This window comes from Fundulus heteroclitus, chromosome 20 (assembly GCF_011125445.2).
Source record: "Fundulus heteroclitus isolate FHET01 chromosome 20, MU-UCD_Fhet_4.1, whole genome shotgun sequence".
NCBI classification, from domain to species: domain Eukaryota; kingdom Metazoa; phylum Chordata; class Actinopteri; order Cyprinodontiformes; family Fundulidae; genus Fundulus; species Fundulus heteroclitus.
The window spans coordinates 25,452,078-25,469,960 of NC_046380.1; the positions used below are offsets into that span (position 1 = coordinate 25,452,078).

The 17,883-nt window shown below is 39.0% G+C and overlaps 1 protein-coding gene across 2 annotated transcripts in view; it reads right to left on the reverse strand.

Moving 5' to 3' along the window:
• slc4a8 (solute carrier family 4 member 8) overlaps positions 1–17,883 on the reverse strand; it is a 46,884-nt gene that overhangs the window by 11,954 nt on the left and 17,047 nt on the right. For both annotated transcript variants that reach the window (XM_036152104.1, XM_012878160.3), the window contains exons 2-6: positions 13,606–13,687; positions 9,464–9,616; positions 8,947–9,082; positions 5,637–5,797; positions 1,287–1,463 (exon numbers count right to left, since the gene is read on the reverse strand). In XM_036152104.1, the coding sequence (XP_036007997.1) occupies positions 1,287–1,463; positions 5,637–5,797; positions 8,947–9,082; positions 9,464–9,616; positions 13,606–13,687 (709 nt within the window). The remainder of the gene's footprint in view (positions 1–1,286; positions 1,464–5,636; positions 5,798–8,946; positions 9,083–9,463; positions 9,617–13,605; positions 13,688–17,883) is intronic.

Sequence of the window (17,883 nt, forward strand, 5' to 3'; positions counted from 1 at the left end):
TCTTTCCAAGTACAAAGTGCGGGGAAAAAAATTGGAAGTTTTCTCTGACAGAACATGAAAGGTTTGTTTAATGCTGTGAAGCACTCCAGTGTTCCTGTTCGAAGATGATCCTGTGGTGCCTTGCAAAAGTATTCACATACATTTAACTGTTTTACATTTTTACACGCACAAACCCCAATGTATTTCAGTGTTGTTGTTTTTTTTAACAAGCAGGGTATAACAATGACTTTGAAGAAAATTTGGAATTTACTAATTTTATTTGCAAACAAAACATTTGAAATGTTTGGAATGCATTCGCATTCACCGCCTTTTAATTCATTACTTCTATATGAAATCCAGTGCAACCCACTGTCTTCAGAAGTTACCGTAAAGCTAAATACAGTCCACCGGGTTCTAAGAAAGCCATAAAAAGTATGTTATGTGTAGACAAAGACTAACACTGCACATCCCCCTGTACTCTCCGCTGTGAAACACGGTAGTGGTGGCAGCATCAGCCAGTGGGAATGTTTTTCTTCAGCTGGGATAGTGAAACCGGTCTGATTTAATGGGAAGATGGTCAGAGCTAAATACAGGGCAATCCTGGGGGAAAACTTGTTGGAAGCTGCAAATACAATGTAACCATTAAGTTCAAAGCATATTCTGCTGCTAGAATGGCTCAACTGACAGTCTGTGTCAAGAAGTAACACCTTACAGCCTGAGTAGTCACTGCTGTGAAACAAAATAAATATTTTCACTTTTGCAACTCATGACCTCCCCTTTTCTTTTCCTTACATATAAAAACCCAACTAATTAGTTCCTTGATTGTGCACAAACATGGCTAAATAAAGAGGATTCTGATTTAAAATGTATGACTTTAGACACCCTACATACGGACTGACTGAACTAGAACTAATTGACAAATTGCACATTGGTTTTCTATATGTGCAAAACTGGTGGACACATAGTCCAAAAATAATTGCATGTAAAGGTGGTTCTACAAAGTGATGATTGCTGGGGGGGAAAAACAAATGCAAGCTACACTTTGGTTGTAACAAAAATGCAAATGTATCTATCAATTTCCTGCTACTTCAAATAATTAACTGCGTGTTGGGTTGTCACATACAATAGAAATAAAATACATTGATGTTTGTTGTTGTTATGTGACCAAATGTGGGAAAATCCAAGGGGTTTGAATACTTTTGCACAACAAAGTCATTTGTGTGTTTGTTTCTAATAAGTCTTTCTAAATTAAAACTGATATTCTCCACGTGTGTGTGTGTGTGTGTTCCACGTAGGCTGAAACGTACCTACTACTTGAGGCTCTGACTGTTTGCGTGCTCCCTCGGCGATGGAGCGTACGATGGGAATGAGGTTCTTCTTCTTCTCGTTTTGGTGGTGGTGTCTCTTCAGCAGGGCCTCCCGTACCCTCACTCTGACGGTGTCATCCAGCTCGTGCGAGGCCTCCTGGTGGTCCAGAACCATGTCTACAACACAACGGTACACTCATAAGCCACCACCTTTTACCCTATTCTCTTATGAATGAGAACCCTGTTTAAAGGCCATTATTATCATATTTAGAGACAAATATGAAACATTAATAAATCATAGGCGGCCATTCCATTGTTTGTCCAAGTTAGCTTTAAAAATGTTGTTTTCCAACACAAAAGGAGCCTTTGTAGTTCAATTCTCAGGACCCAATATGCAGTTCCATAAATGGATGATTACCAAACATCTGTTTACCGCACTAAGCGCCAGTCACTGACTGTGACTGTACAGACTGACAATAACACTTTTCTAACAGGAATTTGTCATCTGGATATGTCGTCACTTGTTTGCTAAATGGAAAATAGATGCACCGAGCACTTTTGCTAGAGCAATCATCTAAGCAGGAAATGTGGGTGAGCTCTGCTGAAGTCAACAACGGAAGTCAACAACGGTTTCTTTTCATCCATAAAAGTCTCTTTTATGGATGACCACCATTGTTTGTAAAAATTAAGTTGAACAGCTATGAAATTTTTGCCGTTTTAGGGTTCCCTGTCAATACAAAACCCACTGTCTACAGATTTCATTAAGATGATTAATAAATCAAAAAGCCTTCTCCCCAAATATCTATCACAATTAGATGGTGCTTCAACTTGATATCTGTCTGAGCTAAATGAGTTCAATAAAGGAAGAAACATCTCAATCAGATGCAGTCAAAGTATTTTACCTCCCCTTTCTTCCATCACATGTGTAGTATTGACTTGAAAGGGCTTTCTAAGGTCAACAACACGTCATGCACTGTCTGTCAAACGTTTGACAGACAATGCCCTTGGAATAACATTTTGACAAATAAATTACAGTACTAATTACTGTCGTAAACTTGTGTGGATTAATTACATGCTGGTTTGTAAATTCTCTGATCACCGGCTCCCATGACATCTCTCCTATATTCCACCTCCTCACTTTATACGTCACTATATAAATCTTCACTTTATAAGCTTGAATCCAAGCTGGAGACTGTATTTTAAATGTAAGATTATTGTACCTTTTTCAACTTTCACAGTGTTTAGATATTTCTATTTTTTTACATCTTTACATATTTCTTGATTTCAGAAATGAACATACAGTAAATTATAACTGTCATGAGCCTCCAGCCCGCCTCTCGTCCAATGACAGCCGTAGATTAGCCACCGGCCTCACTGTGACCCAACACAGATCAGCAGGTATAAACAATGCATGGATGAGCTTTAAGACCGAATACAATTCAACAGTAAAAGTTGCAATATTTACCAAACATGCCCGTTAACAAGAAATGTATTATACAGTAATGATAATGAGTCTCTTGATTAATAATTTTCCAGCTGCTATGTTAAACCAGCGTTCTCATACATCAGCCTATAGTTCTGTGCAGAGAACAGACAATGTGCTGTAGAAACTAGCATCGATGCTGGGAACATATGAGATAATATGGATCTGCAGAACAACAGCTGCTCCACGTCTACTTGTCCTTTCAAGATGAATTATTTGGTCAGCACAAGACTGTACATTAGTTTGCTTCCTTTCTTCTTTGACAGCCAGCAAGAGCTTCTCCCACACATTTTCTTCCATGCAGTAACTAAATTTCTTCTGCACAAACTTTAAGATCAGCAATAGTGAGCCAGCCTCAGTGATATTTTATCAGCTTTGTTGCAACAGAAAAAGGCAATAAAGCCTGCAGTGAAGGTGAAATCTGCACAGTCAGCCGAGGAGGCTCTAAAGCTGCAGGCTCATGTCTTTAAATGTTAACTAATAACAATAATAATAATAATAACAAAAAAACTCAAATGGGGATGCTGTATGTTTCGAAGAAGTCTGTTGGTTTCTTGCGGTTTGTTTCACTGTTTCTACATGTAGCTTTAAGCATAATGATGAAAAGATAATAAAATCTTAAAAGACAGGGTTATTATGTATTTAGAAATGAGACAATAAAGTATAATGAAGATGAATGCATAAATATTAAATTTGCTAAGATTTGCTTTTATCCAGGACAAGGCTATGCTCTGTGAGGTGCAGAAATGCATTAAAATGAACGCTGTCATGAGGGGAAATGACATTCTGGAGAACTTTAAACACAACAAAGCTTTTCTTAACATGACAGACTTGAAATCCTAGGTCTCCCTGTTTGGGAGTGAATAAAATCTATAACCTAAGAAACTTATAGGACAAACTTATTAAAGGAAGAAGAAATTGTGAAGAACTGCTGTGTGTGTGCATGGATGCCTGTGAGGTTTAGGCTGTTGCACTCATATATCTACCTCTGTGGGGACCTGTTACTGATATTTTGCGCCTCTTCCCTTTGCTTTAAACTTGAGCTTCATGCCCTAACTATGAAAGTGATAGATTATACTCATTTGTTCTGCAGCCCACTTCTGCTTTTGCTCTGCAGGAGCCTGCTGCAGAGAGTGAGTACAGGTTGCAGGTTAGCAGATGCAGCATAAAGAGACAAGGACAAAGCTGCAGCATTCTGTCAAGTCTAACAATCTAGTCATTTTACAAGTTAAGTAAAGCCAAAATAACATGAATGTATTTGTTCTTTTGTCATGACAATTTTGCATGATATCTTTAAGTAGAATTTTATCAAAGAGGACCCCCAACCTTGTCATGCCTTGAAATTGCTGCTTTTCAGACAAAAATCATTTCATTTTGGTATCTGACATTTAAGGCTGGAAAATATGTAAATCAGAGCATCTCTTCTGAAAGTAAAATGGAGATTATGTAAGGAAAACAGGGAAGAAATGAACAGATGGAAATGAGTTTTCAAATGCCAGGTTGTAAATGCTACATGATTACATTAGTGATATGCTAATCAGGGAATCGTAACCTTTTTTTAAACTTTATTTCATTACAGAAGCTCAATGAATGACACGTATTTCATGTTTGGAGTGAATTCAGTTCAAATGTTCAGGTACTGAGCCATGAACATGAACCGATTCAGTGTTAACCTGAATGAACAGGACTGTGGTTATGGCAATGTCCAGTTTATATAAAACTTTAAAGTTACATTTCTCTGCAGTTTTTGAGCTAAAACTGCTTGTTTAATGTATTAGTTTATGAAGAAAACAAACTTTAGGTGATGCATCTAAATTTCTGTATTATTTGGTAAAAGTTTAACATTGTTTTAACATTCACATCCTTCTGTATTAATTGCACTATGTGTCCAGTTTGACACAAATAAGCCTATGTGGAGGTCAGGGTTCTATTTCTCTCATTTTCTCTTTTGCTAAATGGTTTAGAGCTGTATGGTACCCCACTCATACAAGCATTGGAGAATATTAACATAAACAGAAATGACTTTAAACATTATATAACTTTATAGTAGTAGTGTCCAGATGCCAGCGTCGAGTGCTCATACTTGTACTTATAAAAGCAACTCAATACTTTGACCCGATACCAATTTGGCGCTTGATTTTCCTCCTGGGCTGGGCTACGCGGCAACTCAAAGGCTTCACTCCAGACCCTGGTGCTATACACAAAGAGGTAGTTGGCTCACCCATCAAAAAAAAAAGGAAAAAAAAAGAAAAGAGAAAAGTTGGATTGTGGGAGGGGGTGAAAATTTCCATGGCTTGGAGATATGTCCAAGTAAACACGGAGGAGACTAAAAAAAAAAGACTGTCTGCTGTACTCAGCTAAGCTGTGACAAGGGGCAAAAAAATTGCTTTTTAACAGAAAAACTAGATCAAACATTTCAAGACTAAACATAATGCAGATTTCAAAGAGTTTGCTGCAGCAAGACTGCAACAAGTACTCCAGAAACGGAAAAAATGGCCCTAATTCATGTCCGGTAAGCAAACTGATGCTCTTACAGAGTTTATGAGTTGTTTTCTGTGGTCAATGATATTAAGTTATGTGGGATCTATAAATACAAATGTATTAAGTACTCAGTATTGGTACTTGGAATCAGCAAGTATCTAAACTGAAGTACATGTACTTGTACTCGGTCTGGATAAAAACTGGTATTGAAACACCCCTACAGTATTTGATATAAACAGCCTGCTTTACGTTAGCACCTACAATAAAATCAAACTTCTTCCAGCACCTAAATTTGAAAAAAAATGTTTAGCAGAAGCTTTCTACCTTCATTGGTTTTAAGGTATTATGATAATGAGTTACCGATTTACATGACAGAAATCCCTCACCCGCTATCTCCTCAATGGAGTCAGCCCGCATGTCCAGCAGCACGCTGCCATTGATAATACAGCTCCGCAGCTCAAACAAGCTGTGAAGAGAAAGTGTAGCGACGTAAGGCTTGCTCCACCTCTCTCCACCGTCCTCCACGTCCTCTTCAAACTTCAGCCATCTGAAACATGAAAACAAAGTTAAAGTTAAAAACGAATCAGAAACCTCACCTCGTAAAAGTCTAATTATAATGTAGATCTTTTAATTCCCCTCTCTCTGATTTCTTCTTTTACATTCAAAACATATAAGACACTTTATTAAGATTGATAAACACCACACATAAATATCTTTCATGTAACAAATTATAACTGGACATGATGACAATGTCGGGGCTTTCGGTCAGTTTAAAATGTTCATAAAGTATATGGTTTTCTGCTTGTTTTTTGGGTTGTTTTTTTGTTTTTGTTTTATTTTTGATAACTAAAACAGATGCAACAGACACACTCAACAGAATTAGGGAAACTTGAAAAAGTTCCTTCATCTGAAAACCTGTACAGAAAAATTAAGATTGGGAAAACTCTTAAAAATCCCATGTTATCCATAAAAAACATACTTCACCTTAGCGCAAATCCATAAAAGCACCTTCACCTTAGCAACATCATCTTAAGAGATGTGTTTTATTAAGGAAAAAAATTATGAAAAATCTGCATAATTTCTTATCCTCACATGCTAAAACTATAAAATATTCCCACATAATCCAATGTTAGAATATCATTGAAAAGCTATTTTGTTTGATTTACTCAGTTCAAAAAGAGGGACTCGTCTGTTGTTCTGATTAGTTAATTACAGAGAGATATACTACAACTCAAATGGTCGTTTCAGTTCATTTTGATAATAATGTCTTGAAAACCCAAAATTCAGTTTCTCTGAAAATTTGAAAATTACTGTAAGATCAATAAAAAAAGAGAGCACACCAGTAGCATCTACCTGCTTTAATGAGCATGGTGTTACTCTGCTTGCCTAAAGAGTCTATGGAGTGCTGTTAAGAGGAAGAAAACAGACCCAAGACTGTAGGTGTGCTGAAAGCTGCTATCAAATCAACTTAGGCTTCCTGATCATCTTATCAGAGCCACAGGCTGATCACCTCCAGACCACTCAGCGTTGATGCATTAATTAATTTAAAAGGAGCTCAGACCAGAGTGTTGAGTGTAAATCCTGTACAGTGTCTGGATCTGCTTTTCAACAGGAAAACATTTCTCAGATTAAAAAAAATGCTTTCTTATCGATTTAATATTGAAACTTTCTGAGAAACTAAACTTTGAGTTTCCATTAGAAATTAGCTACAATCATCAAAATAAATAAAAAGATACACTTGATAAATGTCACTGTAGATGCAATCAATCCAAATATTATTTTTTATCAAACTTGATTTACTAAAAATAAATTCCCTTTTCCAAGAGATTCGTACTGACTGAGATGCACCTAAAGGGTGTCAGACATCAAACTAAACAATAGTCTGGATGAGCTACTTGACCAAAACAGCTGTTCATGCATAACAATGTCGCAGCTTGAATGTGGTCAACATTTAATTTATGTAGGAGGTAGTCAGAATCTAAACAGAGTACATGGATCTGAATTTGAATCGCTCAATAGCTTTTTTGAGTGCTTTGAGGTGACATTTGTTGTAAACTATTAGAGCATTTCGCTCTCAGACTGCAGGTCTGCTGGTGGTTCCTAGAGTCTCTAAAAGTAGAATGGGAGACAGCTCCTTTAGCTATTAGGCTCCTCTCCTGTGGAAGCAACTCCCAGTTTTGGTCCGTGAGGCAGACACCCTGTCTACTTTTAAGATCTGGCTTAAAAATTTCTGTTTTGACAAATCCTCTAGTTAGGGCGGCTATAGTGGCTGTAGTTAGGTTAACCTAAGCCATCTCTGTAGTACAGTCTCAGGCTGCTGATGGGCATAGTGACCACCTGTGCTCTCCTTCTTATTATTCATTTTCGTCAAGTATTAACGACGTTAGGTTGATCTTCTCTCAGTTTAGCCACATTTCTCTCCAACAATAAGACAGTGTAGGAGTTATTGCTACCATAAACATGCTACTTTTTCTTTAACATAGAAAGTGCTCGTGGATCAAGGTTTCTGTGTTTCCTTTTATGTGTTTGTGTCTTCTGAAACTCCCAGTTGGTCGTGGCAGATGGCTGCTCACACTGAGCCAGGTTTTGCTGGAGGTTTATTCCTGGTAGAGGAGCAGCATTCATTATGACTATATCGCTACACGCTTGCTCAGCATGGAGGATTCCTGCAAAGTTAATGACGCCATGCAATCGACTGTCCATTATCACTACCCGCTTGTTCAGGAGAAGTGGTTTCTGCAAGTCTGAGTCTCAATGCAATCAGCTGGGTTTCCATAAATAGAAAATGTTTTACCAACTTAAATAATAAACTGAACTTGTGTTGTTTTATAACTAGGAACAAATTGGAATGTATGTAACTTACTTTAATAGTGTCTGTATTACCGAATTGACATCATTCATGTATATAACAGGTGTTTTCTTTTTAGTGCCTTGAGACAATTGAGAACATGGTTGTTGTGAATTGGTGATATATAAACAAGCTGAAGTGATTTGAACAGACGAGTTATTTAAGGTTTAGTGTCACATCCGATTTTCTTCCATCCATCCATCCATCCATCCATCCATTTTCCAAACCGCTTATCCCTCATGGGGTCGCGGGGGTTGCTGGTGCCTATCTCCAGCTGTCAAATGGGCGAGAGGCGGGGTACACCCTGGACAGGTCGCCAGTCTGTCGCAGGGCAATCCGATTTTCTTGAAAGAGAAAAACCTGGCAATCAAACTAGCAACCCTGACATTAGAGCACGACGCACCTTGTCTGCAGAGCTAAAAATGATGCGACTGTATTAAGCTGTATATTGTTTGATTGAAGAGATCTTTAGCTCATAACTTAGTTGTTGTTTTGTATTATTTTTACTCTTGAAAGTTTGATCAGCGTATATCTAGATCAGCTCATTACCAGCAGCATTTAATTGTAACGAGATCACTTTCCCTGCCTCACTTTCAATATCTAATCAGGCGATATGCACAGTTATTTCAGGGGAGCTTGAAGCCCCAACATTAGCAGGTAAATCTGAAATTCTTTGTTGAAAGTAATGCAGCTTTTGTATGATTCATCTTTTCACTTTAAGCAAGCCAAGGGATAAATGATTCCCTAATCTCTAAATGTAATAACCAGTTGTCCTTGTGCATATCTCATTCTACCATTTACTTTATTGCCAGGGTCTCTTTTCAGCTGCTCCCAACAGAGATCCTTACCTGGCTGTTTCCTTCCACTCGGCATCTTTGCCATCCTTCACGCAGATCTCGTCCAGCTCGGTGAACAGCTCATGGGAGACGTGCTCGGCATCCTCCTCTGTGCCCAGGATGAACTGGACCCGCTGGGATGGAGTGTCTGGTGGAGCAACCGCATGCGAAGGAAGGAGGGAGAATTAACTTTAGTTCTCAGAGAGCACACATATTTCAATTTCTTACTGATGTCGAGCCTTTAGATGGCAGCACAGGCACATTCACTAAAAAAAATAAAAAAGACTACACAGAAATCCATCCTGTGGACTAGTTTCTGTTCCTGAATGGGTCATTAATGGCCTGTCAATGTTTGCCTGAAGTGCAGTGGTCATGCAACCACGTGAGAAAAATCAGCAGCATTGATCTCTTTTGGAGGAGCCTGTACATATATGTACATGTGTGACTGGATGAGTTCTAAAAAAAAAAAGCATTACGAAGGTTAACAAGAGCTTTATACCGATGGAGTGTGTGAAGTGGCCTGTGTTACCATGGCTGCTGGCACCGGTCTCACTTTCCTCGCTTTGTTGTGTCGTGATGCTTCCTGCCCTCTTATCTTTCTTCCGGTGGCGGGATCCGTGGGGTTTGCGTTGCCGATGGCTCTGCCTCGGCATCCGAACCCCCACAAACAGAGTCCTGTGTCCTGAAGGGAGACGTGAAGATTTTATAAATGTGAAATAAGAGTGCTACATGCTGTCATTACGAATAGGAATTAGTGTGCAAAGACATCTTTACGTGACAGAAAGGGCTGAAAGTCGATTTTAAAAGTTTGCAAGGGGCATTAAAAACAGAAATCTCAAAACATCAGCAGATTTGACAGCACTGGATCTTTAACACAAGCATGAATCCAGGATCCATTGTCTTTTGTCACATTTTAACCCCAAACTGCAATGTTTTTAGTCCAACATTTGTAAGGTAGACCAACACGAGGTAGTGCTCAGTGGAAGGGAAATGATTAATCGTTTTCACATTTTTTTACGAATACAAATCTGTTGTGTGATTTTGTGTTGAGCAACCATTTAATCTCATACCCTTAAACAACGTCCAGTGCAACCAACTGCTTTTAAAAAGTTACCTAATTAGGAAACAGAGTCGGCCTGAGTGTGACTTAATCTCAGTGGAAATCCAGCTGTTCTGCGAAGGCCTCAGTAAGAGAACATCAGTGATAAAGCAGCATCAGCGGACAGGTCAGGAAGAATGTTGTGGCAATGTTTAACGCAGGATTAGGTTACAAAACAATATCTGAAGCTATTAAGATATTGACCAGATGGTCTCTCAACACATCTGGCCTTTATGGACATATGGTGAGAAGAAAGCAATTGTTAAAAGAAAGCCATGTAAGGTCCCATTCACAGTGCGCCACAAGCCATGCATTGGATACAGCAAACAAGTGGAAGAAGGCTGTTGTATTCAGACAAGACTAAAACTACGAGTGGCAGAAAAACAAGACTGCGTATGAACTACACCACATCAGCCCCACTGTGCAAACACAGCGGTGGGTGCATCATGGTGTGGGGAAGCTTCTCTTCATTGGGGACAGCCAAGCTGGTCAGAGTTGATGGGCAGATGGATTGAGTTAAATTCAGGACAATGCTGGAAAAAAACATTAGAGGCTGCAAAAAAAAACTTGAAACGGTTGCTGCGGATACAATTTATAAAAAGAGAATCACAACAGGGAGAATGCTCCTTTGGTTTTTATATGCTTGCTGGAGCCACACGGTATTAGATGGCATGCTAACTACAAAGTTTAGCTTCATAAGTGTTACTTCTAAGACGTTTTTTCATTCAAGCGCATGTAATATTTTGCAACAATTATTCCCACTGTGCTTTTATTCAACTATGAATATGCTTGTAAAAAAAATGAAGGCGCTAAAGACTGCACCTTGCTGCTTTTCCTATTTGGAAAAGCAGCGTACAGTGCAAGTAGCGTACCACCACTGTACGCTAGCTGTTACAAAATGGGGATGTATACAATTGCTGAAATGATTGAACAGTTTATGCCTTTGCCCTTCTGTTGTGAGACACCACTAGTGTGGATAGAAACAGCTGGTACCGACCATATGTGAGGCAGAGGTTCACTTTCCAGCAGGATAACAACCCTAACTATAGAGCCAGAGCTACAATGAAAAGTGTTTAGATCAGCGGCTAATCATACATTAGAGACACTGGGCCCAGGGAGAGTTGGAAACAAATTCACGCCACACTTTTCAGATTTTTATTTAGAAAAAAAGAAAGAAAAAAAAACATTGATTTTTATCATTTCCCAATATGTTGGTCTATCACAAAATCTGAGCTTGTGGCTGTAACGTGACAACTGAACAGACAGGATTTGAAAACATGTAACTGGATCTGTAATGGACCCTTTTTGTACAAGGCTATGATACAAAGTCATTATGAATGAGCGTTGTATGAACTGAACTGAATGGAGCTGAACAAGAGCGAAAATGGGAACACAAACAAGGCTTGAGGAGGATGAGTGGGATCGAGAGCAAGAGACAAAGTGTGCTGGATGTGTGAGTCAGCTATACGTGGACTTCCCAGATTAGAGATGCTACTGAGCAAACACATTCATTTAATAAGATGCAGCCTAACTGCAGTCTGTTCATGAAATGTTACTCTCTGCCGGTATGTTTAAATAAATGCTCCAGCTCCATGCAAATATAATTCTCAGTTTAGCCTTGCTTGTTTAAATTAGCTCTCCACATGTGAAATCTCTAAATGTGTGTGAGAAACGCAGACCAGAGCGTTATTGAAAAAGGAGAGGAAACAGATCGGCAGAACAATGAACACAACAGGCCCTGGCAGTTTGAGAGTCTGAAAGTGACAGGCGTCCAGCTGAGGTTTAGGTGTCGGCCTGAGGCTCCAGAGAGAGCAGGGGGAAAAACACCTTTCCTGCTGCTTCCTTTCACACATTAGCCTCAGCCGCTGCCAGCTGTAATTATTATCAGTCAGTTTAATTTAGGGTGAAACTTGCTGCAGCATCAACAAGCTAAATGTGACAACATAAAAAAAAAAATCTCTAAAAAGAGCAATACCAAGAATATTAAATATTTCTATTTCTTTCATTATAAGATTTTTCAGTTTAATACAAAGTTTACAACTACTAAAGACAGATATAATTTAATAATAGAAACATTCATTGACAGGATTCAATATTTTTAGTTCTTCCACTTCCCATTGACATCTAATTCACCTTTCATCCTCACCCAAATTCAAACAATAAACCAGGAATTAAGTAAAATGAATGTAAAAGAGCCGGGCAATTAAAGTTGTGGATTAGAGTTTTTTGATCCTCTGAAAATTGTCAAAATGTACTCATTTATAAACACAAAAACACACAAAGTGCTTCTAGTCTCCGTATTTTATCAATATTGTGTTAATTGATTAATTAAAAACATGTAGATAGTTCGGTGAGGCCAAAAACTTTGATCAGTTAAACTTATAGCAGCGTACATTTATATAGCTTCTTTCCAACAGGCATGTAGATTAAGGTGCTTCACACAACCAAGATACAACAGCAGAACTACAGAGGGCAAACATTAAATAAGCAGAAATGCTTAAAAACCTATAATTTAAGAAGACAATAAAAGAGGTAAAAAAAAAACAGGCAAAATAGAGATTAAAAGAATAAAAGTGCAGATATAAATCAAAAGGCAAAGACAGAAGAAAGCATGTTGTGATTTAGTTGGACGTGAAGTACCTCAACAGAATCCTACTGCAACTACTGTTTGGGATGCTAATGGTTTGTTTTCTAATTATGCATCTTGGGTTTTTGTTTTACTTCCTAAGCACTGGTTAAAAATGTTGCAGCACAAATAAGCGCGCTCCTACACCACAGCAATACAAGCCTGGGCTCAAATCCCAATCAAGCCTGTTCTATGCCCAGTTTGGAGGCTCTCCCTCTGCTTGTGTCGATTTCTCTCTCAGCTCAAAAACATGCATGTTAGTCTGGAATTAGATATTGGAAACTACTGATATTTCTGCATGTTTTTTTCTCTCATCTGGATTCACAGTAAGTTTTCATGTGGAAACCAAGTTCCCTGTAATAAATCATTTATTTTTTCTTGAAACTAAACATAAATAAATACAATGTCTAATTTGACATTTGCATATGCATGGTGCAGCATGCCTTATGTTCCTATTCTCCTCATTTTTATTATACTTTTGAGATACATGCATGAACGACTTTGGTGTTGTGTGCACACATAAGAATTACTAACACACAAACTGGGCTTGAGATGGGATGTAGGCTGATGTGGCAGTCAGTTTTGGCTCAAGTGCTTTCAACTGAGTCCAAATAGGAAACAAGGACCAGAAATCCTCCCTTCTGTTCTAGACAATGTAAAATTACATATTATGTGTTTCTCTGAGTTCCGGTAACACAAAGGACAAAATGGTTCTGTGTATTTCTAGAAAGTGGGGGAAGGGAAAATAAAAATTATTAGTTAAAAAACAGATTTTTTTCTTCTTGTAACAAATTAAACTGTTTTCAAAGGCGTGAAAATGCTTCTCTATGGTAATCATCCAATCATCAGCCATGGGGACCACAACGTAAAACCAATTCATGCCCTTAGGGAGAGACAACCAGGCATATATAATCAATGCAATTTTCCGAATGTGAACAGTTCTCACCTTCTAGCTCCTCTTTTTCATAGTGAGTGTTCATCACCGAGCTGGTCCCTCCCTGGTCAACCACCACCTCCTCATCGGGCCTCTGACAGACACACACAAACAGAACACATAAAGGGTAAAGTCACAGTTCAGATTTGTCCTTTTTGGAGGAGGAAACACGTCACTTTACAGCAGAATGCCCTCTGTGTCATGTTGACATCATTGTTACTTTGTAAAAGATAACCAGCTTTTTGCCCACATCAATTCCTGACACATAAAGGGTAATACTCCGAAATGCACGTGTTCATACCCCTTGAACTACACCTCGAGACTGAAATTCATGCCCATCTTTAGATGAGGAATAGCTCGAGCTCAGTCAGGTTGAATGAAGAGACTGTGTCTGAACTTTGACTGGGTCATTCATTCTGACACATGAATCTAAACGATTCCATTATGTTTAGAGTTGTTCTCCTGCTGGAAGGTGAACCTTCACAGCAGTTTAAAATCTTTTGCAGGCTTGAACATGTTTTCTTCAAAGATTTCCCTGTATTTAGCTCCATTCATCTGCCCATCAAGTTAGACCAGCTTCTTCTATGCTTCCATCACCATGTGTCACGGTGTGGATGGTGTGTTCAGGGGGATACGCAGTGTTCGTTTTCCACCACACACAATGGTTTCCATGCAGGCCACAAAGTTAAACTTTTCATTTACCCTTCTTTCACATGTTTGCAGTTTATTCCCAGTGGCTTGTGGGGAAAAAAAACAACTTTATTTTCCTTTTGCCTTTTCAAAAATATTAAAATATCTTTCTTGTTGTGAATCTGCTGCAAATGCCAGATTTGTGGAGTGCATGGCAAGTAGTCATCCTGTCAACACATCCTCCCACCTGAGCTATGAATCTCTTTAGCTCCTCCAGAGTTACCATCAGCCTCTTGGTTGCTTCTCTGATCAAAGCTCTCCATGCCCAGCCTGTTAGTTTAGGTGGGCAGTCATATCTTTTTAGGTTTGTATCTGTGCAATACTCTTTCAAATTTCAGATGATGAGTTGAATGAAACGTTGAGTTGTTCAAAGCTTGGGATATTGTTTTCCAACCTAACCCTGCTTTAAACTATCTTTACATGTTTATCCCTGACCTGTTTGTATGCTAAAGTTCTCTAACAAACCTCTGAGGCCTTCGTATTTGTATTTATACTGAGGTTCAAATACAAATGGGTCTACCCAATTAATGAAGGCAATTGGTTTGAACTGCATTTTATTCAGAGTAAAGGGGACTGAATACAAATGTGGATGACACTTTTAAAAGCCATGCATCATTAACCTTCCACTTAGCAATAATGTGCTGCGCTGTGTAGGTATAATCACTTAAAATCTTATGTGATTATGTGTTATGTGATCACTTATGTGTCAAAATGTGAAAAGGTGTAATGGTATGACTATTTTTGAAAGTCACTTTATGTTAAGTTTCCTGACACTATTTGACAAGGTTTTCAATTATGTGGCGACATTTATAAACACATGTTTAAGGCCTGGCAGGAATTTACACCAAACTACACACAAAAAAGAAGTCTCTGCAAACCTTAGGACAAATCATTTGGAAAATGGACAGGGCTCTGCTATTCAGGGTCACACAAATCAAATTACACATCCATCAGCTGGACTGATGTTGGCAAACTGCAGCAGGATGTTACTGCAGATTGTTTAACAATTTTAGTGATGAGGATTTCTCAGAAACGCTGCAGTCTGCTCTTGATCGGTGGTGTCTGTGGCCTTCCTAATGTCTCAGGTCTTATGACAATGAGGGTAGGGTGTTACAGAAACTTCATGCCACAGCATTGACACTGTTTTCTCATTTCTCTGCATGAACTCATGTAAGCAGTTAATGTTTAATTTTGTAGCTGCACTACTTTCGTTCACTATGTTAAAATGGCTAACGTTAATATGTACCAAGGAAAATAAGTGAAAATAGACCTACAATTCGTAAATAGTTAATACACGCAGTACCCGGTGGTCTTTGACTGGAGCCAGATCATTGAGTCAATGCACAAAAGACTGTAAGCTGCTCAGTTTCAGAGAGAAAACCTTCCACTGCATCTTCACACTCTTTCATCTTCAGCTCAGCGCTTCACAGCTGATCTGCGGGTTATCTCCTAAAACAGATTCCTTTGGTCTTTGCTTTTCTCCGCTCATCCCACACAATGCCCCGACATCTCGTCTTTGATTGAATGTTTATGATCAAACTAACCTCAGGGAGAAAACCCTTCTCACTGTGTCTTTCCTTTGCATGTTGACTTTTCTGAACAATCCTACTCCTTGTAGATGGTTTTACTTTACAAATTAGGAAACGCAACTTTCACCCACATCTTTTTCTTTCGGCTTTTCTTTTTTCAGGGGTCGCCACAGTGAATAATTTATCTCCATCTAACTCTATCTTTCACATCTACTCACGCATCAAGTACCTTCATGACCTTTTTAACTCCATCCATAAATCTCATGGTACCCATAGGAACCAAGTAGCCCTTGAGGACCACATGTGGCGCCCATGAGCCTGTTCTAAAAAAGCACAACCGAAACTTTACTTTATTCTGTTACTCTTCCTGTTTATTCACACTTGCATTTGTATTGATTTAAAAATGACAATATCTATAACAAAGCATGCAAATGTCTACTATTTTACATAAAGTTGAGATGAACTCTGACTCTTCTAGCTCAAAGGTCAGTACTGGTAGCCTATGTATGACACAACACCAATGAAGTAGCTCTCAGTTTCAAAAAGGTTGGTGACCCCTGCTCTAAACCATCCAGCATCACTGGTCTCACAACCATCGTGTACAACTTTCCTTTCATTCTCCCTGATACTCTTTTATCACACAACGCACATTGCACTTTTTTTCCACCAGTTCAAACCTGCTTGGACACATTTCTTCACCTCTTTTCCACAATCACCATTGCTCTGGACTGTTAACCCTAAGTACTTAAAATTCTCCACCTTCATTATCTTTGTTCCCTGTAACCTCACGGCCCCACTTGGCTCCCTCTCATTCATACATCTATTCTGTCTTTGCTTCAACTAACCTTCATTACTCTCCTTTCCAGGACAAACCTCCATCCATCTAGATTTTTCTCCACCTGTCCACTGCTCTTACCGCAGATCACAATGTCATCTGCAAACATCGTAGCCCACGAAGATTCCTGTCCGATCTCATCTGCCAACCTGTCCATCACTACAGTAAACAGGAAGGGGCCCAGAGCCGACCCTTGATGCAGTCGCACTTCCAAATCCTCTGTCACACCTACAGCACACCTCACCACTGTCTTACAGCTCTCATACATGTCATGCACCACTCTAACATACTTCTCTGCAACTCCAGACTTCCTCACACAATAACACAGCTCCTGTTTCGGCACCCTGTCAATGACTCAAAAACAACATTCACCCACGTACGCTGCCAATAAACTTTGGGGTTGCTTGCATAATTCCTTCTGAAGAAATACCTGAGAAAGCTCAGTATTTGGACAGGCATGCTTCTTTTTATATCACCCCTATCTTCTCAACACCAGCTGTCTAGTGTAGACAGGTAGTGTGTCTACCACCAATGACCACACAATGGACAAGTAGGTATAGAAAAATGGATGAACGGATATAAAGACTTATGGGGGTAGAACCTTTTATGATGCAATATCAGGAAGTAGAAGAATTTACCAGTCTGCTGAAAGGATGAGAGCTTGGCTTTGAGAAAGCTACTAAAGTTCGGGAAATTAATGTGATAGGAGACTTCTTTGTGTTTGGTTATATTTTTAGGTTTGAACATTTGCAGTTATGATTTGTTGGCTTCCACCACTTCACCCCTCTTGCAGGCTAGAATTAAGTGTGTGCAGTCGCACTTCCAAATCCTCTGTCACACCTACAGCACACCTCACCACTGTCTTACAGCTCTCATACATGTCATGCACCACTCTAACATACTTCTCTGCAACTTCACAAACAATGTGTGTTCATTGTTTGTGAAGATCAGACATTGTCTATCCTTAGTGATGTTGGACGTAGTTGACATCATTTACTTTTGGGCCCCATTTTTTGATGATTTGCTTTTCCGTGGATTTTGTTGATAATTTTTGGGAAAGTTAAAAAGATTATATTATTTTGTATCTTTGTCGCTTGGTCCCTGACGTTGTTGTGCTCCTGGGCAAGGCACTTTACTCCAAGTTGCCCACCGACTGGTCTATCAGTGTATGAATGTTGTGCATTTGTAAGTGTGATTATGTGAATGTGGTTCTGGTGTAAAGTCACTAGAAAAGCC